General features: G+C 48.3%; 1 protein-coding gene across 7 annotated transcripts in view; it reads right to left on the bottom strand.

Moving 5' to 3' along the window:
* The window catches only part of CHD5 (chromodomain helicase DNA binding protein 5), a 61,263-nt gene extending 41,615 nt beyond the window's left edge, over positions 1-19,648 (bottom strand). For 6 of the 7 annotated variants that reach the window (XM_077931456.1, XM_077931452.1, XM_077931454.1 and 3 more), the window contains exons 1-10: positions 19,306-19,648; positions 15,128-15,261; positions 7,201-7,383; positions 6,328-6,369; positions 5,946-6,064; positions 5,590-5,834; positions 5,165-5,289; positions 4,262-4,394; positions 2,398-2,564; positions 750-965 (exon numbers count right to left, since the gene is read on the bottom strand). In XM_077931456.1, the coding sequence (XP_077787582.1) occupies positions 750-965; positions 2,398-2,564; positions 4,262-4,394; positions 5,165-5,289; positions 5,590-5,834; positions 5,946-6,064; positions 6,328-6,369; positions 7,201-7,383; positions 15,128-15,261; positions 19,306-19,633 (1,692 nt within the window). In that variant the 5' untranslated portion in view covers positions 19,634-19,648. The remainder of the gene's footprint in view (positions 1-749; positions 966-2,397; positions 2,565-4,261; positions 4,395-5,164; positions 5,290-5,589; positions 5,835-5,945; positions 6,065-6,327; positions 6,370-7,200; positions 7,384-15,127; positions 15,262-19,305) is intronic. The other variant, XM_028740467.2, reaches the window with a different exon arrangement.
* Between the last annotated feature and the right edge of the window lie 3,745 nt (positions 19,649-23,393).

The following is a 23,393-nucleotide window of genomic DNA, read 5'->3' as shown; positions in this document are numbered from 1 at the left end:
CTAGCCCCCCAGACAGAAAGGCAGAAACTGTGCAACTGAATTATAAAGTCGGAAGATCCCTTAAAGATGGGTTGTTTTGACCCATCTTCTTGATGCAGGACCTGCAAAGATGAAACTATACCTTTCTTATATATATTTTTAGAAAACTGAACAAAAATAATGGGGGCGGGGGTGCCTTTTCCATTCTGAAACTTTACAGTGGAACCTTGGTTCCCGATCTTAATCCGTTCCAGGAGCCTGTTCGACTCCCCAAACAGTTTGAGAATCAAGGCGCGGCATCCGATTGGAGCTTCCTGCAGCCAATCAGAAGCAGTGGAAGCCGCACCGGATGTTCGGCTTCCAAAGAACGTTCAAAAACTGGAACAATCACTTCTGGTTTCGATTGTTCGGGAGCCAGAACGTTCAGGTCCCAAGGCATTCGGGAGCCGAGGTTCCACTGTACTTGGTGTGGATTTGACTTTTTAAAAAAGAAGACAGGAAAGAGAGGGTGGAACCCCTGCTCCTTGCCAGACAAAATTCCCCAAATGCACCTCTAGGGGGATTGACTGGTGGCAGGGCTTTTGCGTTCTTCTCCAGTGAATGCATATGAGCAAAAGAGAACCTCAGGATCCAGGCTAGGACCTGGCAGAGGAGAGCCGGCCGCTGGCTGTCCCACCTTGGAGGTCCCGAGCCGTTGGCATCAAGCCCGGCCCCACTGCCAGGGGGTGCAAGGGAGCAGATGGCACGAGGAAGGCTGGTAAAACACTCACTGTACAACGGGGGCAGAGCCATTCACCATTTGGTATCTCCGGCAAAGGTGGGTTGAGGCAGTGCAGGTGGTAGGAGGACGGGCAGGTGTCGCAGCAAAGGAGCTCCCCTCCGTCCTTGCAGATGCGGCAGAACTCCATGTGGTCATCCTCTTCCTCGCCAACCTCCTCTTCCTCCTCGTCCTCTTCCTTCGGCTCCCATTGGATGCCTTCTTTTTCCTGGTGTAAAGGGGAAGGCAGAGCTGAAATGTTTCACATCCCAACTCTGGGCCCGCCATGTTTATCTCCTCTGCAATGGCCTCCAGTAAAATTTATTTGCGAGATTTATCAGGCAGTTTAAAAACAGCTGTGCATAAGAGACTGGGGCAAATTTATTGGCTTGCTTAAGATGGTGAAATGGCACGAGTCAGGCAAAACAGATTTGTGCAAGTTGACAGAAATTACAAAGTATGCTTCTAGGAAGTGAAGTCTCTTCTCCCCCTGAGGATGAAATAAAACACTGCTTCTATGGAATGTGTGTTTAAGGCAAACAAAGGAATCATTATGTTCTGATCATTAGAATCAGTCCTTATTAAGGGGATATGTTTGAATCCAGTGTGATGTCACGTCCCTACGGAACACAAGAAATCATGCAACGCTTGCTTCAAGCAACAGTACTCCATATACCAGAGTAAATACAGGCCTAATTTTAAATAACGTTTAATTCTTATAAAATATTGTGAGGTAGGGGTGGGTGGGTGTGTAAAATTACTTTAGTAAGTAAACCACTTGGGGGTGGCCTTGGAATGTTCATTGGTATATACCAGTTTTATAATAAAAACCCAAAGCTAGCCAGATATTGTCTGCAGAGACATTTGCCTAATATTTGACACCTGCATTTGATATCCAGAGCTGCTTGATTATCATATGGCATCCTCGGAGCTAGATACTTTCCCCTCACCATAGCAATGTTCACACCATATATTTACAGCACTATGATACCACTTAAATAGTCCCCCAAAGAATTATGGGCGTTGTAAGTTGTTAAGGGTTCTCAGAGGTACTAGGAGAGTCCCTGATTCTGCCCCCAGAGCTACAATTCCCTGAATTCCCTGGGGTTGACTGTTTAAGCACTCTGGGGATTATAGTGCTGCAGTTTCCTCAACTCAGCAATTAGCCCCAGAACTACTGTATTTTTCACTCTATAACATGCATCATTTCCCTCCTAAAAAGTAAGGGGAAATGTGTGTGCGTCTTATGGAGCGAATGCAGGCTGCGCAGCTATCCCAGAAGCCAGAACAGCGAGAGGGATCACTGCGTAGTGCTGCCTCTCACTGTTATAGCTTCTGGTTTAGCCGCGCGCAGCCTCTTCAGGGCAGGGGGAGCCCGCTGCCCTGAAGAGGCTGCGCAGCTATCCCAGAAGCCAGAACAGCAAGAGGGGTCGCTGCTTTCACTGTGCAGTGATCCCTCTTGCTGTTCTGGCTTCTGGGATTCAAAATATTTCTTTACTTGTTTTCCTCCTCCAAAAACTAGGTGCGTCTTATGGTCTTGTGTGTCTTATAGAGTGAAAAATACGTTAATAGTCTGCCATACAGGTTAGAAATCTCCCTCAAAGCACATCCTGTACCCTTTTCTTGCCAACGGCTGACTCTCAAGAGCCAAACCTCCTTACACAATGCGGGCAGCTCCATTTCCCTTCCGGCGCCTTCTCCAGCTCTGGGTCCAAACAGACGAGGTGGTAGGCCCGGGGGCAGGTGTCACAGAGAATGATCTCCCCTCCTTGCTGGCACACCTCGCAGTAATCCTGGTGGTCTGTCTCGTAGCCGTCTCCTTCTTCAACTGGAAGGCAAAAGCCAGGTGGAGGAAACAACATTCTGGACTGTTTATCAGGGTTTCCTCAATTAGTTGAGGTGAGTCGATTTAATATTTGCATCCCGCTTTTCCAACAACAAATGTTGAGCTCAAAGTGGCTCACAATAATCACAACAGCATTAAGAAACAACAAACGTTGCAACCACTATGCTATTAAACACAATAGCATATAAAGCAAGCAACAACAAATCTGCCAGAACAATAAATATAATTCAAGATAGTCATCGTAGTTTATGGTATTGCCAGGATACTTCCTTTTCTTTTTAATTTATTTATTTGGTTTTTCAAATTAAAATTTTACAGAGATATATGAAACATAAATCATAAAAACAAGATTCCAAGGAATCTCCTGGACTTCCATCCTCTCTTTTGTGGGTCCTATTATTAATCATTTCCTCCTGCATCTTTTTGCCAGGATACTTCCTAATCCCATGGATGTTTACTCCAGAGCAACAAAAAATGAATTTGCTGTTGGCTATCAAATGCATTGCTTTTCAACACGGCAATAGAGGGAAGCCTCATTCCCTGTACATGAATTATAGACACTGACACAGAACTATACATTTAAAAGACATTTGGAATGGGTGGGCAAGGTCACTGAGTCCGTGGTGGCTGGTCAGCTGCAGACATTGTTGTGGGAAAAGGATTATCAGTCTGGCTTCAGGACTGGTTTCAGAACTGAAAGAGCCTTGATGCCAAAGGCTTATGTCAGGAATGGAGAGCTGGTGGTCATCCTTGATGTTGTTAGACCACAACATGGCCAAGGATCTGGGATGGGGGGGGCACAGATTCCCAAAATGGTCAGGCTGCTATCTCTGTGAAGCTCACAAGGAGGACATGAAGCAATAGCCATCTCCCACCATTGTTCCACAATGAATGGCATTCATCGCCACTCAGTTTACCAGTTACATGAAGCCATCATGGCAAATAGTCATTGATGGAGATACCCTCCAGCCCAGGGATCACCAACCTTTTTAGGCCCATGGGCTCATTTGGATTTTTGAGCAAGTGTCATAGGCACCACCTCCTCTGGTCATTTCTCTCTCTCCACCTGCCACCTAAGTAAATACCTGATCCAGTAGAATGAATCTGAGTTTTGGAAAGCACATAGAGCGGAAGGGTGAAGTGAGAAAGGGTCACTCTGCCAACTTCCTTCTTCAGCTCTATGTAAACTCCCATGACCAAGATGCGGGGAGCTCAATGGCTTTGGAGGTGCCCAGAAATGTTTGTGCCCACAGGCACCATTGCCCCAGCCACTACCCACCGCTTCTGGTCTTCCCAGACACATCAAAACATAAGAACAGGCATAGGCAAACTCAGCCCTCCAGATGTTTTGGGACTACAATTCCCATCATCCCTGACCACTGTTAGCTAGGGATCATGGGAGTTGTAGTCTCAAAACATCTGGAGGGCCGAGTTTGCCTATGCCTGCATAAGAATATCAGAAGATCCTGCTGGATCAGGCCAGTCCAGCATCCTCACAGGAGCCACCCAGACGCCCTTTAGGAATCCTGCAAACAGGACCTGAGCACAAGAGCTCTCTCTCCAGCACTAAAGTGTGTGTGCATAGCTCTTGGTGTGCTGCCCTGTCAGGATGAAGCCCTGCACCAGCCAATGTTGTGCCCCTCCCCATGGGCAGCCCTGGGGAGCCCTGAGAGTAGCACCTGGTGATGCCCTACTTTTCTTCTTCTTCTTCCGCCTCTTTCCCCTCTTGCCCAGAACAGCAGAGGACTCGGAGCGCACTGAGGAGCTGTTGATGCTGGCGCTGTCGGATTCCTCCCGTTCCTCCTCCTCGCTCTGGAAGGGAAGCCACATGGTTAGCACTGCTCACACTGGGGACCCTCCTGGCCACCAGCCCATGCCACCCGCCTCTAGCCATAACCACTCCCTTCGAGATGACACAACCTTCTAGCATTAGACAATGTAATTAGGGATGCATTACAGCAATCAATGCAGATCTCCTTGTGCTGCCTTTCAGCTCAATCTACTATTTTCTGTGAACCTACACAGGGAAAAGATTTGGAGTGCTTCAATACGAACTTGTAGAGCAACTTCTTTTCCATGCTGTTCATAGCAGAATTTGGGTTCCCTTGAAACTGAAGCACCTAAATGCTTAGCCCTGGAGCACACAAAACAATTCCTCTTAGGTCTTCTTCCTGTGTGTCTTCTCCAGAAGAACCCAAGGAACCCATCCTCAGAGGCCGACTTGCCTCCTTCCACTCTGATTGGCTCCAATCAGCTCTTCTCATTGGCTAAAAAGCCCCCCCTTCGTGCTGATTGGGCAGCCCCAGGACCCTGGAGACCATGACCCAGCTTCAGAAAGAGTAACAGGACTTCAACCCTTCACACCCCTAGACCACTACACCACTGCCCACCTCTCTTCGAACAAGAGCTATCCAGTCGCAGAAGTAGTGACTTAGTGCAGTCGTGGGGCAGGCATGAAGATGCAAGGAAGCTGGGGAGGTCAGGGGACTGCCACTGTTATTGCAAAGGTTGCAGGCATGTGAGCAGTGATTCTGCACGTGCCCAGGAACACTGGGCTTTAGTACAGACAGGAGCTTACTTACCGAGGAGCCCTTTTTCCTCTTGTTGGCGATTCCCCCAAAGCGGAATTTCAGAGCCCCCACTTTCTTCCCTTTCCCCTTCTTCTTGATCTCTTTGGTGTTCTTAATTTTTTTCCGCACGCCGGGACCTGCAGGAACATAGAGGCATTTGCGATGGAGATCTCCTGAATTTCATTACTTCTCCTGAGCCCTAAAATCCCAAGTACTTCCCTCGTTTGAGCATTCAGCAGATATCAAGGGCTCAAGACTTTCCTGGGCTTCCCTCCCTCCCTCTCCCTCCCTCTCCCTCTCCCTCTCCCTCTCCCTCTCCTCTCCCTCTTTTCTTCAACTTTTTATCAACCTTTTTTTGGCCGTAACACTTCCCCAGCCCTCATTGTTCTATTAATCACAGCTAGCACATCCATTCACATTCTTCCACTCCATTTTACCCTTTCCCTCCTTGGTTTTGGCTTTCCTGATGGCGGGTGGTGGTGGCAGCAGTTGCTGGGGGCTGAGGGTCAGTGGCGCCGAAGCTATGGCAACGGTTTCGACGGCCGCTGCTATGGCGGCTGCAGCAGCAGCAGCTGAGCTGCCTTTGAAGGGGTTGTTGGCGCTGAACTCCCTCCACTTGGCACCCAGAACAGTCATCATCTTGGACATGGGGATTTTGGGGTTCCTTTTGGCAACCAAAGGTCTGGAGAAGAAGCAGAGAGGACCATTAACAGAAATCCAGGACACCAGTTCAAGTCCACAGACACACAAACACAGGACCAGATCAAGCCAGGCAGGGAACGGCATGACCTACCTGAGAAACTGGCTGAAGGCCTTGTAGTTTGTCAGCATGTGATAGTCTTCTTCGGAAAAGGCATAGTCCACATCATCCAGACCCCACTCCTCCATGAGCTGAGCTGAGGTCTTGGGCTCCTACAGGAGAGCCAAGAGCTACAGTGAAGCTTCCCCACTAACTTCTGCAACTTCCAAGGCAGAGCTGGGTGAAATGCTTAGCAAACAGCATCACAGAGGAGTCATAGAATTATAGAGTTGGAAGGGACCATGCAGGAATCCTGCCCACAGCCATCTCTGGGTGGGCTTGCACCACCAACCTTCTGGTTAACAGCCAGACACACTAAGCCATTCACAGACATTTCCCCACCACCTTCCCACAGAGTTGCAGCAGGCACACTCACCTGGCTGTAGTCATCCTTGTACCCATGGCGTTCTGGTGGCTGCTGATTTTGAAGGGAGGGAGACATGGTTAGTGCCTCTTGAAAGGGAAGAAAAACACCTTACAAGCCTACTGTGCTCCATGAAGAAGCTCCGTTTGACTTTCTTGGAGCTTGGTGTCTCATGAGGCCTGATCCTGATTAGCTTCAACAATGCTGGGGCATCACAGACCCTTCCCTGGACCCCAAAGAAACACACTTCCCAAGGGTCCTTGGTGGAAATCAAGCAGTTCAAAAGCCCACCTATAGGGCCATTTGCAAGCCACAGGGGCACAGGGAGCCAGCGTAGTGTAGTGGTTTGAATGGCAGACTAGGAGCTGGGAGACCAGAGTTCAATTCCCCCACTCGGCCATGAAGCTCACTGGGTGACCTTGGGGGCCCATCACTGCTTCTCAGTCTAACCCACCTCACAGGGTTGTTGTGGGGATTAAAGGAGGAGTGGGAAGACCATGGTCACCACTTTGACCTCCTTGGAGGAAAAGGTAAATGCAATCAAAATAATGATAACAATTGTTGCCCGTGGTTCTTTCTGGTCACCCTAAGAGATGGCAAGCCTAAGACATAAGCTGCCAGGGATCAGCTCTTGTCACGCCAAGACACTTGAGAAGAAAGCCATCGCATAGGCGGTCCTAAGATAGGATTGGGTGCCCATGGCTAACTCAACTTCAAATACGCTGAGTCAAGGATGTTCCCATATGGGTACCAGGCACACACAAATGCATGTGTACACAGAGCCTTAGTCTGTAGTACTAATGTGATGCCCTCTCCTTACCCAGCCCCATCACAGCACCAAGCTGCTGGTTGCCACATCCCAAGATATCTAGAGTTGAGGGTTACTTTTAAGCCTCCTTCTTCGTTCTCCTCCTCGTTCTCCTCCTTCTTTTTCCTCTTGGCCTTCTTCTCCTTCTTCTCTTTCAGCTTCTTCTTCTTCTTCTTGTTGGGGGAATAGTCGCTGCCTTCGCTCTCTGATTTCTCTCCTGCTTCCTCTTCGTTTTCGGAGATTTCGTCGTCTTGGTTCCCCTAGATTTCAACAAAAACAAACACACATTCATGAGTTGAAGGAAGACGGGTCATAAAATTGGATGAGGCAAATTCATGGAGCAGAAGGCTATCCATGGCTACTCTGCCTCCACTATTGGAAGTGGTAATGCTAATGGTTTCTGGTTCCTTGGAGAGTGCTGTTGCACTCAGGTCCTGCTTGCAGGTTTCCCACTGGGGCATCTGGGTGGCCATTCTGAGAACGGGCTGCTAGACTAGATGGGCTTCTGGCCTCATCCAGCAGGCTGTTCTTACATTCTTATGTTCTTAAGAAAAGAGGCAGAAGGCAGAAGCAATGAGACTGCTTAACACACACACACAACCCCCTCCTGGGCAGCTTCAAAGGCACAGCTCTGATCTTTAAGACCGGAAGGCAACTTTCTCTTGTCGTCATTATTGTCATTAGCTGCCCTTCAACAGCAGATCCATGGGCAGGTGACAGCCATTTTAAAATTCAGAATGAAGAACAGTTAAAACATATTCTATTCACAATAATAATCTGTCAAATGTGTGCAGTTAAAGTTTGCTTGTCTGTGTAAAAAGAACAGAACCACTTGATTACAAAAGAAAAACCTGACCAAGCTGCGGTCAGTGGGTCAAGCATTATAAATATGATCCAAAAAACCAGAGATGGGGAATCCTGGGGGCTCTGGGCATTGTTAGACTTCCAAATCCCATCACCTCCAGCCAGTATGATCAATGGTCAGGGATACATTTGTGTCATGCAAGCGCTTGAAATTGTCTTGAGCGTATACCTTAAATGTAATGTGAAAAGAGTCTTATCCGGATGCACAGAGTTATGCCATGGATCCAAAAGAGAGCAGGACTGCTTTAGAGCAACATTTTTGCAGCCTCCCTTTCTATCTGGCAAAGGCCGCAAGTACATGCTGCACCAAGAGCTGGCAGTGATAAAGCCAGGAAGATTTCAGCACCCTGGACAGGGACAGAAGCCCAGAATAGGGCAGACCCAACTGCATCCCCGGCACAACTGGAATGCTCTGCATAGGAAGTAACTGCCGCTGCCCCCCTGAAGCTTTTGGTGCTGCTTGTATTTACAGCTGCTGCACAAGCACCAAAACTGATGTGCAAACATCTGGCCGATGATAAAGGGTCTGGAAGCCTATGTGAGACAGTCGAGGGAGTTGGATATGTTTAGCCTGGAGAAGAGAAGACTGAGAGGTGCCATCATAGCCATCTTCAAATATCTTAAGGGCTGCCAAGGGGAAGATGGAGCAAGCTTGTTTTCTCCCGCTCTGGAGAGCAGGACCTGAACCAATGGAATCAAATGACAAGAAATGATATTTTGACCAAACATTAGGAGGAAGTTTCTGATGATAAGAACTGTTCTACAGTGGAACCAACTCCCTCAGAAGGTGGTGGACTCTCTTTCATGGGAGGTTTTTGAACAGGGGTTGGATGGCCACCTGTCAGGGATGCTTTAGCTGTGATTTGTGCGTTGAAAGGCCTTGGATTAGATGACCCTTAGGGTCCCTTGCAACTCAACAGTTCTATGGTTCTATAGTCATGATTTCACTCTATCCAGTGTTCCATGCATGTCTTGGTTGAAACAACAAATGATGGATTTCCCCCCAGAATGCCACCTTTCCGTCACAGCTTAGCATAGGGGGCGGCAACCTAAGGCCCATGGGCCATAAGCAGCCCATGGGGGTTGTTTAACCGGCCCACGAGCCACCCCTGAACCGAGCCACCTGCTTGGTGAGTCCCCACGCGCTGCGCTAAACCGGAAATCGCATCTACACAGATGCAGATGCCAAAAATTGCGTCTGCACAGACGCAGACGCTGGAAATCGTGGGGGGGGGGGCGTTCACGCATGCACATGATCCGGCCCATGGAAGGATCTCCTCTGGAGTGAACCAGCCCAGGCGAGGTAAAGTTTGCCAACCCCTGGCTTAACATGAATGAGAGAACCTGGAGCGGGGCTATGCAGATGAAAGGGGTGGGGATATGCAGATCAGAAGGACTGGATTCTCAATGGCCTGTACGGGGGTGGGGGGTGGGGGCTGCCACCAGATTCACAGAGCAAACTCACCAATGACCTGAGAACATACCTTTACTTTCTCTCAGATTGTGAATGGCACCACCTCCAGTCTGCAAATATTTGAGCATCCCTGGACCAGCTCGCATCATAACCGGATGAATGTTCACACTTGATATAAGCCCCCAAATCTCAATCTAGGCCCCTCCTGATGTTTTAGACTAGCCTGGGCCCATGGGAGTTATAGTCCAAAGTATCAAGAGGGCACCAGGTTGGGAAAGCTGGATCTAAATCGTGGGTATCGAAACACACAAAGACACCACTGGCTAGTAATTCTGTGTCCTTCAAGTTTTCCATTTAATAATGGGGAGAAAGGGGAGGGGGGAGAGAGAGAGAAATCTACTGTTGCTTTTTGCTGGCGATATGAACAGTTATAATTTAGGCCTGAATAATTGGTTGCCATGGTAATTTCTGCAGAACTGACTGAAATCCCATCTCTCTCTCTCCCTCCCTCCCTCCCTCCCTGACAAGGACTTCCATCTAAATATGTTCAGACTCAAACAGCAGCCTGCTTGTTTTATGTCAATACATCTCCCTCCTGTTCAGGTTATGCTGTTGAGAGCCCCGATGGAGAACAATCAGCAAATGCATTTGGCTGCCAAAATGGCAGGCATTGAGACAAATTAACTCTTGCAATCTAGATCTAGAATGAGGATTGGGGGGGGGGCTTCCACAGATACAGATATGCAGATACAGGGGGGGCAGAGGAGAAATGAGCTCTTCTCTCTCTCTCTCTCTCTCTCTCTCTCTCTCACACACACACACACACACACACACCACAGGTCACATCTGCAGTCATACATGTATCAAGAAGGGTTTGCGGCTGCAGGGTACATACCATAATCTACACTATACATTTTTTATTTTTTATTTTATTTAAATATTTATGAGCCACCTTGTTGAAGAAAATATCGCAAGGCGGTATACAGATGAAAAGCACAATACAAACATCACAAACACATCAGTAAGAGCTTGTTGGCAAAAAAAAAAGAAAAATCAGGTACGAAAGGTCTGTCATCTAAAACATCATCTAATATTGAGCATGAACAGCTCCCACCAAAACTCAACTGTAATGAGTTCCACAGGGCACAGCCCATCACACTAAAAGATTGGAAACCCAAAATCTCCCCATCAGAAGTCAGAAGACCCCATATGCAGGAGTTTCTAAGGGCTACTTGCCAGCACCCCCGCTTCAAAGGATCTCAGAGCTCTTGCCCAAGACCTACTGCCAACCGTAATTATTATTTTTAATTAACTGTTAATTCATATACTGCTTAAAGTGGCAAGCTAGGCTTCAGAATGGACAGTTCAGAGCCTGACAGATCAGTATAAAGCAGCTGTTATCTGTATGCACAAGTCCTGGGTAAGATCAGCTCCTGCTAAAAATGGGCGAAGCCACTTGCATGAAGAAGCATTGCAGGGGGTTGGACTAGATGATCCCTGGGATCCCTTCCAACTCTGCAATTCTATGATTTGCTGAACCAGCTTTATACAAAATCAAGCCATTGGTCTGTCTGGCTCAGGATTCTGTCCCCCAGCCTGAGGACCTCAAGATGTTCTTGGACCAAAATCCACATAATCTCTGACCCCTAGTCATGCTGCCCACCCCATTCTTAGTGAAGAATTGGATAGATGACTGCATGCACCTTCTCCATTCTCCTCCACAAACAGAGGAGCTAAATTCAAAGAAAGAGAAATGGATACTTGGATCCGGCCTGAAGTACCGTTGAGAGGACCAACATCCCTTCCCCCTTGCAACTTGTTGGATCAAAATAAGGATCCCCCCAGCCTAGTGTCCTGTTCTCCGACAGTGTTCAGCCTCTGGGAAGATCACATGTCAAGATTAGTCACTGGATTGTGCCATGGCAATAGCCCAAAGGAGGACCAGATAAACTAGCAAGGTGTTCTGTGTGCTGGTCAGTTTTGCCCATTTCTTTCAACTAGGAAAGGGACACGGGTGGCGCTGTGGGTAAAAGCCTCAGCGCCTAGGGCTTGCCGATCGAAAGGTCGGCAGTTCGAATCCCCGCGGCGGGGTGCGCTCCCGCTGCTCGGTCCCAGCGCCTGCGAACCTAGCAGTTCGAAAGCACCCCCGGGTGCAAGTAGATAAATAGGGACCGCTTACTGGCGGGAAGGTAAACGCCGTTTCCGTATGCTGCGCTGGCTCGCCAGATGCAGCTTTGTCACGCTGGCCACGTGACCCGGAAGTGTCTCCAGACAGCGCTGGCCCCCGGCCTCTTGAGTGAGATGGGCACACAACCCCAGAGTCTGTCAAGACTGGCCCGTACGGGCAGGGGTACCTTTACCTTTACCTTTACCTTCAACTAGGAAACATTCCACTCAGTGGCTCATGGAAGGAGCACCCACCTTGCATGCAGAAAATCCCCCTGGGAGAGTTGAGAAAGACCCCCATCTGAAGCCCAGGAGAGCCAGTATAAGGTCAGTGTTAGCCCACCTCCCTGAACCTCTTGCCCAGCAGATGTTGCTGGACTCCTGACTCCGATCAGCCCCAGCCAACATGACCAATGATCAGGGGTGTTAGGAACTGCAGTCCAGAAACACCTCTAGGGCACCAAGTCCAGGAGGGGTGCCCTAAACTCAGAGCTGCTGCTGAGAATCAGTATCAACAAAGGTTGATGTGTGAACCTCCCTCCCCCCCCCCCCGCCAAACACACATCGGCTTTGAGAACTGTGTTCTGCGTCACCACCAGGAAGACGACCACTGTTTCCCCACCCATCTCTTCTTCGTAACAGGTGGGCGAGCCGCTCCCACGCACGTCTGTGCCGTCAACCGATGCAAATTGCTACCAGAATCCAGAGAGGAGAGACAGGCAGACGCAGAAGCCAACACTTCTGCTAATTAGAGCAACACCGCAAATGCTCACCCAAACAAAGGAGGCGTTGCCCGCATGCCCAAGCAGCTTCAGAATCATGAGCAGGAAATCTATACATTCATTTCTGTCGTGGGAGGGTGTATCCTTTTAATTTCGTCCATGTGTCTTGCAAGAGCATAAAACTCCCAGGGTGAATGTGGGCTTCTCTCTATGTGCATCAGGAGCAGAAACCTCTGGCCTTGCTTAGCCTTTCCTGAGCTGTATAATGACATTCTGCAGCCAGGACTCTGTACACTCGGTACATTTAAAATAATAACACTATTATCATTATTATCATTATCCTGCACAAATTCCAAACATAATTATGTGTCCTTGATGCAAATTAAGGACATTTGCATTGCTGGGCATAATTTTCATTTCCCTGTAAAGAATGTATGTAGAGAAACATAGGAAGCTGCCTTATATGGAATCAGGCCATTGGGCCATCCAGTTCAGTACTGCCTACACTGACCGGCAGCACCTCTCCAGGGTTTCATGTTTTATTATGTTTTTGCATATGCTGTAAGCTGCCTGGAGTGGCTGAGGAAACCCAGACAGATGGGCGGGGCACAAATAATAAAATTAAAATTTTCAGGCAAGCGTCTTTTCTCATTGCTAACTGGAGAAGCCAAGGATTGAACTTGTAACCTTCTGCATGCAAGGCAGTTGCTCTACTGCTGAGCTACGGCCTTTCCCCTGTTTCAACGTAAGGAGGCATCAAAGGCCCTCTGACTCTTGAGAGCCTTGTCCACATGCTTCCGAGCACTTCTTCGCAAGGCTAGAAACTTGCTCTGTTGGAAAACAGAGATGGCCAGGAAACTGGGACCTGCCTGTGGAACCGCGGAGCGCGGGCAGCCCTCTGTCCTGTCATCCCGCTCTCTCCAAAAAGCGTCCCCCAAGGTCCTCTCCCCTCCCTCAGATGCACCATCCACAGACAGAGCACGGTTGGTACAGCAGCGAGCTGCCAAGATTTACAGCCAGCCACCAGGGACAAACTGTAAATGAGGTGCTGCAATGCAGCTGGAGTATCATATGGAGGAGAAGGCCCAAGATGCTGGAGAAAACACTTCCGGTAAGGTGGAGAGGATGGGGCAGAAACAGCCATATCGGGATCCTGCCTTCACGGAGATCTGAATTAGTGCACGCATATTGTGTGAACACCTTGGCCCTTTCCTCAAACTTCCCTTTTGAAAGCTAGTTCTCATGCCAAGAGGTCCAGGACATACAAACATCAGCAGCATCTGCTAATACAGTGGTACCTCGGGTTACATATGCTTCAGGTTACATACGCTTCAGGTTACAGACTCCACTAACCCAGAAATAGTACCTCGGGTTAAGAACTTTGCTTCAGGATGAGAACAGAAATAGTGCTCTGGCGGCATGGCAGCAGTGGGAGGCCCCATTAGCTAAAGTGGTGCTTCAGGTTAAGAACAGTTTCAGGTTAAGAACTGACCTCCGGAATGAATTAAGTACTTAACCCGAGGTACCACTGTACTTTGCAAATTCAGACTGTCACCAGAGGGAGGATATTCTGTCCAGTGGGGCCAGGAAAGGGCAACCAAAATGATCCAGGGGATAGGGATTAACCGCCCCCCGCCCCCAGGAAAGGTTGCAGTGTTTGGGACTTTATAGTTCAGAGACAAGGTGAGTAAGGGGCAACATCACAGAAGCTTAAAAAAACGATGCGTGGCATGGAGAAAATGGACAAAGTTTATCTCCCTCTCACATAACTCCAGAGTTCGTGGACATACAAGGAAGCTGGATGTTGGAAGAATCAGGAGAAGTAAAATAAAGTTCTTCTTCATGCAACACCAAATTAAACTATGGAACTCACTCTCACAGGAAGAAGTGATGGCTGCCAACTTGGATGGCTTCAGAAGAGGATGAGACAAAATCATGGCAGAGAAAGTTATCAATGGCTACCAGTCATGATGGCTATGCCCTGCAGAAAGGCTTCTGAATATCAGTTGCTATAATTCACAGGATTTATCAAACCATAGAATCGTAGAGATGGAAGGGACCCCAAGGGTCACCACCCAGCCCTCTGCGATGCAGTAATCCTTGACAGATGGTGTCCAGCCTCTGCTTATAAACCTCCAATAAAGGAGAGCCCAATGAGCTAAATTTGCCATGTGCATGCATTTCAGTGGGTCTACTCTGATTAGGTCTAACGTTGACTACAACCCATTATGGTGCTGAGGCGCCTGCCACGCAATCTTGAGATTGGGGGCCCAACCATGCCTCAGCTTACTGTGAACTGTGAATCCCTCGTGACTCCTTTCATTCCCTCTTGCTCTCTACAAATAATGTTCTCCTCCCTAAATTGTAATGTCCACAAGCAGCTGAACTACAAGCACTGCTTTACAGTGATCCAAAGCCTCACATTTCAAAATGCGATTGCATCCTTAAAACTGCATGTGTGCAATTGCAAAATGCATGGATTCTTTTGGGGGGTGCATATTTGCAAAGAGCACAAGTCTACCTCTCTGCTGAGACCCCTTTCCCATTGCTTTGATCTTCTTGTAGCAGATCTCCTTGCAAGGGAAAGGAGCTGTTATTGTACATTTTGCGTAACATCAGGCCCTTTCCTTCTCTCAGCTAAACAGCCGATACACAGGAGGAGACCCAGAGGGCTGGAGTTATGTATCGCTTTTGGGCCTGAAGGGTCCTCATCGCTGACACAAGCCAATTCAGCATTTCTGAAGGTACATACAATATCTCAAGATAAACTGAACAATCACACAATTGTGGACCTCTTACTCCTGCTTTCCCCATCCCAGAAACCCCAAGAAAACCTACCTCCTTCTTCTTCCTCTTGGCTTTAGATGCCTTGTTCTCCTTCAGCTTCTTGGCCTTCTTCTTCTTCTTCTGTGTGTTCACCTGCTCCTCAGGATAAAACTCCTCCAGATCTTCCAGGACTCCATCTTCTTCTTCTAGACCAGGAAGGAAAGGGATCAGTCAAGAAACTGGGATCCAGGAAACAGCTGGTTTAGCCGTACACTTAATCAGGCCATTAGAACCTCAATGGCTACGTGCTATTCCACCCAGCCTTCAATTTGAATTAGCCTGATCCTCTATTTCCTTTTCCCTTTCCTCTTCTATGAAGAAAACCTTCCTGGGACCCCACATTTAAATTTTTCTCTGGTCTCCTTGCTGGCCCTAGTAGGACCAACTTGGCCAGTTAGCCCTGGTGATCATTTGATGTCTACTGACTGGTTCGTTTCCCCCCACAAAAATGACCCTGATTTTTTAAATTTTATGATATTGATGCTGCATTTTATGTTGTGTTTTATGCTGTTTTAAAGTCACATTTTAATCAATGTTTTATATTTGCTGTTAGCCACCCTGAGCCCGGTTTTTAAACTGGGAAGGGCGGGGTATAAATAAAAATTTATTTCTATTAATTATTTATAACGGCTGCCTCTCCCCATACAAACCGACCCGGACCCTGCAATCATCACCTGAGGCCCTTCTCCATGTGCCTCCTCCGTGAGAGGTCCTGAGGGTGACAACAGGAGAACAGGCCTTTTCAGTGGTGGCTCCCTGCTTGCGGAATGCTCTTCCTATGGAGGCTCGCGGGACGTCATTATAACATACTTTGAGGTGCTAGGCAAAACCATTTCTTTTTCTCCAGGCCTTTGGCTGTGCTGGCCTCCAGCACAATATTGATTCTGCCCGTTGTGTCTCTGCATGATTCATGACTAGAGACTTGACTTCTTAGCATCAGCCTTCAGTGTGAGGGGGTCATTCTGCTGCTTGTCTGCATCAGGAATGATTGGCCCACCCACTCATTTGCCAGTGCAAATGCAGCAGAGGATGCTAGGTCTATAAAGGGGACTCATTCAGAGATGTGGTAGGTGTGCTCATCTGAGGCTGCATCATTCTGACTCACTGTAGTTGGAGTGTTTGGCTCCAACACTCACACACACACAGCCAGCAAGTATGGGGGGGGTGTTCAAAACCTGCAAATACATTGCCAAACTCACAGGGCTGTTGCAGGAATCATGTGGCCAATGCTAAGACATGCCTTGAACAAGGTCCAAAATGTGCCTAGTGCAGCCCTTGCTGAAGTTAAGGTGATCTGAGTTTTGTCAGCGCCTGCATAGGAGACCACCTCATGTATGCAGACTTTGATTGGCAGGTTATAAATAGGTGCAAAGTGCTGTTACAGTTCTGGTGCAGCAAGTCACCTTCAGTCACAGGTTAAGGTGAGCTTGTGATAAAGTATTCCAGCATCCTTTTCTCACAGTGACCAGTCAAATGACCCAATGGGCAAGCCACAGGCAGGATCTGAGCACAATATCACTCTCCGCTCCTGCGGTTTCCAGCAACTGTCAAGAAGTTCTTCCTCATGTTTAATTGGAATCTCCTTGTTTGTCCATTGGTTCAAGGTGTACCCTCTGGAACAGCAGAAAACAAGTTTGCTCCATCTTCCAAGTGGCAGATATTTGAAATGGCTATTATATTTGAAGGTGGCCATTTGTCCCTTCCCAAAACATTCTTCAAGGGCAGCCCTATGAAGAGTGCCTTACAGTAATCTAAGCTGGATCTTGCCAAGGTAATAGTCACAGTGGCTATTATTGGATATCCAGGATCAGCATTTAGATCCAGCAATTATAACCCATATTCTTAAGAGGGAGTGCAAATCCCTCCCAAACATATTGCATGACTAACCCTGCCTCTGCCCTTAAGGATACTATCTCTCAGCCTCAGAGCCACCATCTGCATTATGGGGACAACAACACGGACCTACTTTACAGGGTTGTTGTCAAGATTACTGGCAGAAGCACTTGAAAATGAGAGGCTTGAAAGTATGTGTGTTCCTGCAGCAACGTTGCAGAAGTACAGTGGTACCTCGGGTTACATACGCTTCAGGTTACAGACTCTGTTAACCCAGAAATATTGCTTCAGGTTAAGAACTTTGCTTCAGGATGAGAACAGAAATTGTGCTCCGGCGGTGCAGCAGCAGCAAGAGGCCCCATTAGCTAAAGTGGTGCTTCAGGTTAAGAACAGTTTCAGGTTAAGAACGGACCTCTGGAACGAATTAAGTACTTAACCCAAGGTACCACTGTATTTCTAGTGCAGGGGGTGCAGGACTTCAGAGGTTCCCCCATAACTCAAAACCCCTCCCCATAAAACAGGACAAATTTTGCCAACTGTTGAAGTGTTAGTTCATTAAGGAACTTTTTTCTTCAAGCAGCTTGAAGCAGAAAAGGAAACATTATTAGGCAAAGCACCCAAAGACCAAGCAAATGGATAACCATGTTATTAATTAGCATCCTTTGGAGACCAATATGGTAACCTCTTAAAACTAGCAAGGCAGGCTTCCAGGTCACTAAGACAGGAGTGAACAGCTGAGAACCCACCTAGTGGACTTTGCTAATTAAGTTTCAGAGTTCACTATAATGTCAGTTAATAGCAACAGCAGTGAGCATCTTTGGCAGTTTCCGAAGAGGCCTAGAGACAAATGGACTGAGGATATATCCAGCATCAGCTTAGAGCCAAGTAAGGCCCTCCCCATTCCTCAGAAGGAAACCCCAGGACACGAGAAATTTATAAAAGTTTATAAAATTTATAGAAGTTTATAAAACTATGCATGTCATAGAGAAAGTGGCCAGAGAGAAGTTTTCCTCCCTATCTCAAAACACAAGAAGTCATCCAATAAAGCTGAATGTTGGAAGGTTCAGGACCGATAAAATAAAGTCCTTCTTCATTCAGTGCATTGTTGAACTGTGGAACTCACTCCCACATGAGGCAGGGATGGCCACCAACTTGAATGGTCTTAAAAGAGGATTAGGGAAAAAAATATTTGGAAGAGAAGCCTATTGACTGCTACTAGCCACAATGGCTAAGCTGTGCCTTCGTGGCAGGAGGAAGGTGCTTCTGAATGCTACAGATGGGGAGAGACTGATCATGTGCTTGCTGGCTTCTCACAGGCATCTGGTTGGCCACTGTAAGAACAGGATGCTGGACTCGATGGGCCATTGGGTTGATCCAGCAGGGTTCTCCTTATGTTCTTAAATGAAAAGGAATGGAGGATGAGTGCCCCTCTTGTGTGTCCCTTTTTAGGAATTCCATGAGGTCTCTCTGGAGACAGATTACTGGAATCAGAAGGACCACTGGTCACCTGGCCCAGAGGGGCACACTTTCCCAGGATGTCCCATCAGGCTTGCAAAGGCCTCCAAAGAACATCTGCTACTTGTCAAACGTTATTTACAACCTGTGCTCAGGCTTGGCAGGAAGCCCCATTGATTTCAGTAGGGTGTGTGCAAATCACCGCCCTCCCTCTCAATAGGCTTACTAGGGACAGCTATTAGCTAGAGAGAGGGGGGGATGAGGTAGCACACTTCTAAACTCCAGAGGCTCAAAGAGATGTGAAGAAGACAGAGAGCTAATATGATAGTCATCTTTCTGCTGCTCCAGAGGGTGGCTCCCAAACCGACTACTAAACCTTAGGAACAACTTTCTGAGCTGTGGAAGGGCCTCCCTCAGAAGGACTCTCCTTCATTGCAGGTTTTGGAAACAGAGCTTGGATTCAGAGTCAGGGATTCTCCAGCTGTGATTTCTGCATTTTAAGGGGTTGGACTAGATGACCCTGGGGGTCCCCTCCAAATCTACAATTTTATTATTGTAGTGGCTTTGCCCTGCTGCATCCAGACTCCAGGATTGGATGGAGAGAGGCGCCCAACAAGCCTTTGGATAAGCTAAAGGGAGCCTCCATGGGCAGGGGCAGTCTACCTCAAGTAGATGATCAGAGAGGGAAAGGGGCCACCACCTCAGGGCCCTGTTTGGGAGAGCCCATCCCCCTCCCAGCGTGGGGGCAGTCTTGCAGGCCACCTTGGAGAAAGGTACCTGACCCAGCAGGACTCCTCTTTGGGCTGTTTTGGGGGAAAGAGGTGCACCCTCCCATCTGAGCCTCCACTCGGGTCAGGTTTTGTTCCCCCCCCCTTATTCCTCCCCACGCTTTCTCCACCTACCTGACATGTCCTCCGCGATCTGCGGCTCCTCCGCGCCGCGCATCGCTCCGCGAGCCGAGCGGCGGCTGCCTCCGCCCGGTGCGCACGTTGCGCTGCGGAGGGCGAGGCAGCGAAGATGGCCGCTGCAGCGACTGGGGAAGGATGGAGAGGGGGTGCTCGAGAGCCCGGCGCGCGGGAGGGGGGCAGAGATCGGCCCCTCTTCTTCTTCCTCCTCCTCCTCTTTCTCGCCGCTGCCTGCCCCGCCGCGATCCGCAGCCGCGCAGGAGGAGGAGGAGCGCGCTGGACCCACCTTGCACAAGCCTGCCCGGAGCGGCGGCCGCGCACACATGCCCAGGCGCGCGCGCTGACGTCCAGTCTGGTTACCTTGGCAACCGCATCCCATCATTTTGGGCACACCACCGGCGGCGGCGGCGGCGGCGGCGGCGGCAGCATCTCTCTCGGTAGACAGGCAAAGCAAGCCCTCTTCCCACCTTCCCAAACACGCACAAACGCCCCTCCAAGAATCCTCCCCGCGGAGATTTTTACGCACCAGGAAAGTGAGAGGCGCAGGGGGGGAAAGATGGGTTGGGGTTGGGAGGGTTGATCCTGCAGGGACAATGCGATATTAGAAAAGGACCACAATATTTCTGAGGGGAGATACTTTGATTTGGCATTTGTTTTTCTTTTTAAAGGACCATTTATTTAAGCTTTTCTCCAAAAAGCCGTGCCAAAGGCCCACCAAGGCTAGAGAATCAGTGGTGGTGTCATGGTTAGAGTCCAGGCTTCAAATCTCCACTTGGCCACTAAGCTCAAAGGGTGACCTTGGGCCAGCCACTCACTCCCTGCCTAATCTACCTCACGGGGTTGTTGTAAGGACAAAGTGGGGAGGAGGCCACCTTGAGGAAAGGTGGGATATCGATGCAACAAATAAATAACAGTCCAACCTCCTGTTCCTGCAGTGGGAGATGCCTATGGGGAACCTGCAAGTGGGACCCGAGAACAGGAGCACCTTTTGCCCAACTGCGATTCCCAGCAACTGTTATTCAGGGGGTCTGCTGCCTGCAGCAGTGAAGGCAGAACATAGCCATCAGGGTTAGTAGCCATTGGCAGCCATAAATTTGCCCAGTCCTCTGGGTTGATAGCCATCACTGTCTCCTGTGGGAGGGAGTTCCATAGTTTATGCACTGCCAGAGGGAAGACTTCCTCTTATCTGTCCTGCGTCTTCCAGCATTCTTGGACATCCCTGAGTATTATGAGAGTGAACTTTCTACAGTTCCATCACATCCCCTCTTATTCATTGTTTCTCTGAAAAGTCCCAAACTCTGAAGCTGTTCCTTGATCATTTTGCTTGCCCTTTCCTGAACCTTCACCAACTCTTTTTGAGGTGAGGTGACCAAAACCGCACACAGTACTGCAAATGCGCCATAGATTTCTATAACGGCATTATGATGTCAAAAGTTTCATTTCCTTTCCTGATGATCCCTAGCATGGAACTTGCCTTTTTCACAGCCACTACACACTGGGCAGGCACACTCTCTTCCTATTTGTATTCCCCAGCAGATGGTATTCAGAGATGATGCTAGTTAATCTGAAGGAGGACAGGGAGGAGACTGGTGTAACCCGTGCCCAAGTGAGGATTCGAACTCAGGGCTTCCTCACTTCGGATATTCTGAAGGCGAAGAAGCTGGCAGCCCACAAGGGGAGCAGCAAATTGGGTCCCTGGGAAAGCCCCACAGCCACCCTGGGGAGGTTTGTGGCAGAACAGAGAGTCAAATGGAGGCTTCCACAGCCAATCTAACAGCCCCAAGGACCCAAACTTGGACCGGATCCCAAATGATCCCTCACCTTTAGGATGTACCTCTCCAAAACTAAGGCAACCAGAAGCCAGTAGGCTTTGCTTATTATGCTGCTCTCTTTCAGATGACCGGTTAATTGAGCATTCAGTCCGGTTTTGTTTGCAGGTAGATTACACCATACATTGAAAGCAAATTATACCTACGCTTCAAGCTCATGATTTCTCCCCAAAGAATCCTGGGAATCGTAGTTTTCCCCCTTCATAGACCTGCAATTCCCAGCACCTTAACAAACTACAGTTCCTATTATTCTTTTGAGGAAGTCACTCTGGGATAGTTCAGTCTCTTGATCTTAATCTTAAACTTGAGTCTCTTAATCTCAGGGTTGTGGATTCGAGCTCCACATTGTGCAAAAGCTTCTTGCACGGCAGGGGGTTGGAATAATGACACTCGCGGCACCTTCAAACCTTTGCCATCGCGGCACCTCCAACCAACTTCCGAAATACTGTTAAGCATCCTTAATATTATTTCGTGTGAAATGCCAGCTTTGCAGTATTTAATAAATTAAAAAGATCTCTCGTTGCTTTCCTTAACCACTGGCTGACACAATAGCCATAGTACTTGGATGTTCACCCTGCACAGCTTGGCAAACTTAATATTGTGGGTTTTTTATTTAAAAAAAAATATGGGGGAAAAAGCTTTCCTCAACCTCTTCTGTTCCTCAGAAGCAAGAAGACTAGTTTGCCTGGCAAAAGAAACCCCTCTTCCACAAGTTGCTGCAACAGTCAACGTGGGAATTTCCTTCACAGCCAGCAAACTGCATTTGCTCTCCCAACTCATCTTATTCCACCCAGCTGCAAGAAGATCTAAGCAAAACTTGAAATAAGGACAGAGGTGGGAAGGAGTAGCCAGGGAGCTAGAAGCATGGCCTTGGGGTAGCAGAGGTTCCGTGATGTCAGCATGGTCCACAAAGCAGGGCGTATAGTTCGAAGGGATCCCCAAGGGTCATCCAAACCAACCCCCTGCAATTCAGAAATCGCAGCTAAAGAACCCGACAGATGGCCATCCAATCTTTGCTTAAAAGTCCAAGGGACTCTGACCCACTGTCAAACCCCTCTTTACTGTCAGAAAGTTATTCCTAAAGTTTAGTCAGAATCTCATTTCTTGCCATTTGAATCCATCTGTTTGGGTTCTTCCCCTCTGGAGCAGCCGAAAACAAGCTCGCTCAGATTTTCCATGTGACAGCCCTTTAGCTATTTGAAGGGGGCAGTCATATCACCTCCAAAGTCTTCTCTCCTCCAGGCTGAACGTCCTCCTAAGGCTTGGTTTCCAGACCCTCTGGCAGGCCACTAGTGCATCTGTCAAAACCCCAACCAACTTCAATACTCTACATACTGCTTCATACATCCCCCCTCCCTCTGAAACCAGCTTCCTCTTCCCTATTATACAAACACAAGCTCTGCACCCCTCTCCAATTATGAAGCCTTTTCCATCACAGCAAGTGTGGGGAGCCTTTAGCAATCTAGACATTGATGAACTACACCTCCCAACATCAACTTTGACCATGCTTCCTGGGGCAGACGGGACTTGGTAGTTACAGGTGAAACCTGAAAAATTAAAATATCGTGGAAAAGTTAACATTGATTTCAGTAATTCAACTTGAATGGTGAAACTAATATATGAGACCAACTCATGACATGCAAAGCGAGATGTGCTTCCACTTCTCAGAGGTCCAATCTTGCTTGATTTGCAATCCTTGTTTTGCTGATTTCCTTGAATATTCTAATTTTCCGAGATTGTTAATTTGGCGTTTTCATCAGCTGTACGCCATGATCATCACAATGATAACAAATCAAGGCTTGACATATCTCGATTTGCAGGTGACCAGTCTATCTCATATATTAGTTTCACCTTTCAAGTTGAATTACTGAAATCAAGGAACTTTTCCACGATATTCTAATTTTTCGAGTTTCACCTGTAGGTTCCCCGCACCTGAATTGCAGGAGCTCTTTCATCCCACCCCAATACAAGGGGATGAACCTTCCCCTCAGCCCAGTCTCCTAGGTTGGCAATCGCAGGCACAATGACCCTCTCAAACACCAGCACCCAACACCTTCCCAATTTCAACTTGAGGTACTTTAGCTTGTGGAGAAGATAGTTTGGTTGGGGGAGTGAAGAGCTTGCCCAACCTTTGGGGGTGGTCTCCCCCCCCCCCATATTTTATGTGTTTTCCCCTACGGGGACGGGTGGTGTTTCCAAGCATCGCCGGTTTTTTCTTCTACAAAATGTGCCCTTTGCAGCAATCCTGAGTTTGAG

This window comes from Podarcis muralis, chromosome 7 (assembly GCF_964188315.1).
Source record: "Podarcis muralis chromosome 7, rPodMur119.hap1.1, whole genome shotgun sequence".
Taxonomy (NCBI): domain Eukaryota; kingdom Metazoa; phylum Chordata; class Lepidosauria; order Squamata; family Lacertidae; genus Podarcis; species Podarcis muralis.
This window is presented reverse-complemented; position numbering and strand designations above follow the sequence as displayed.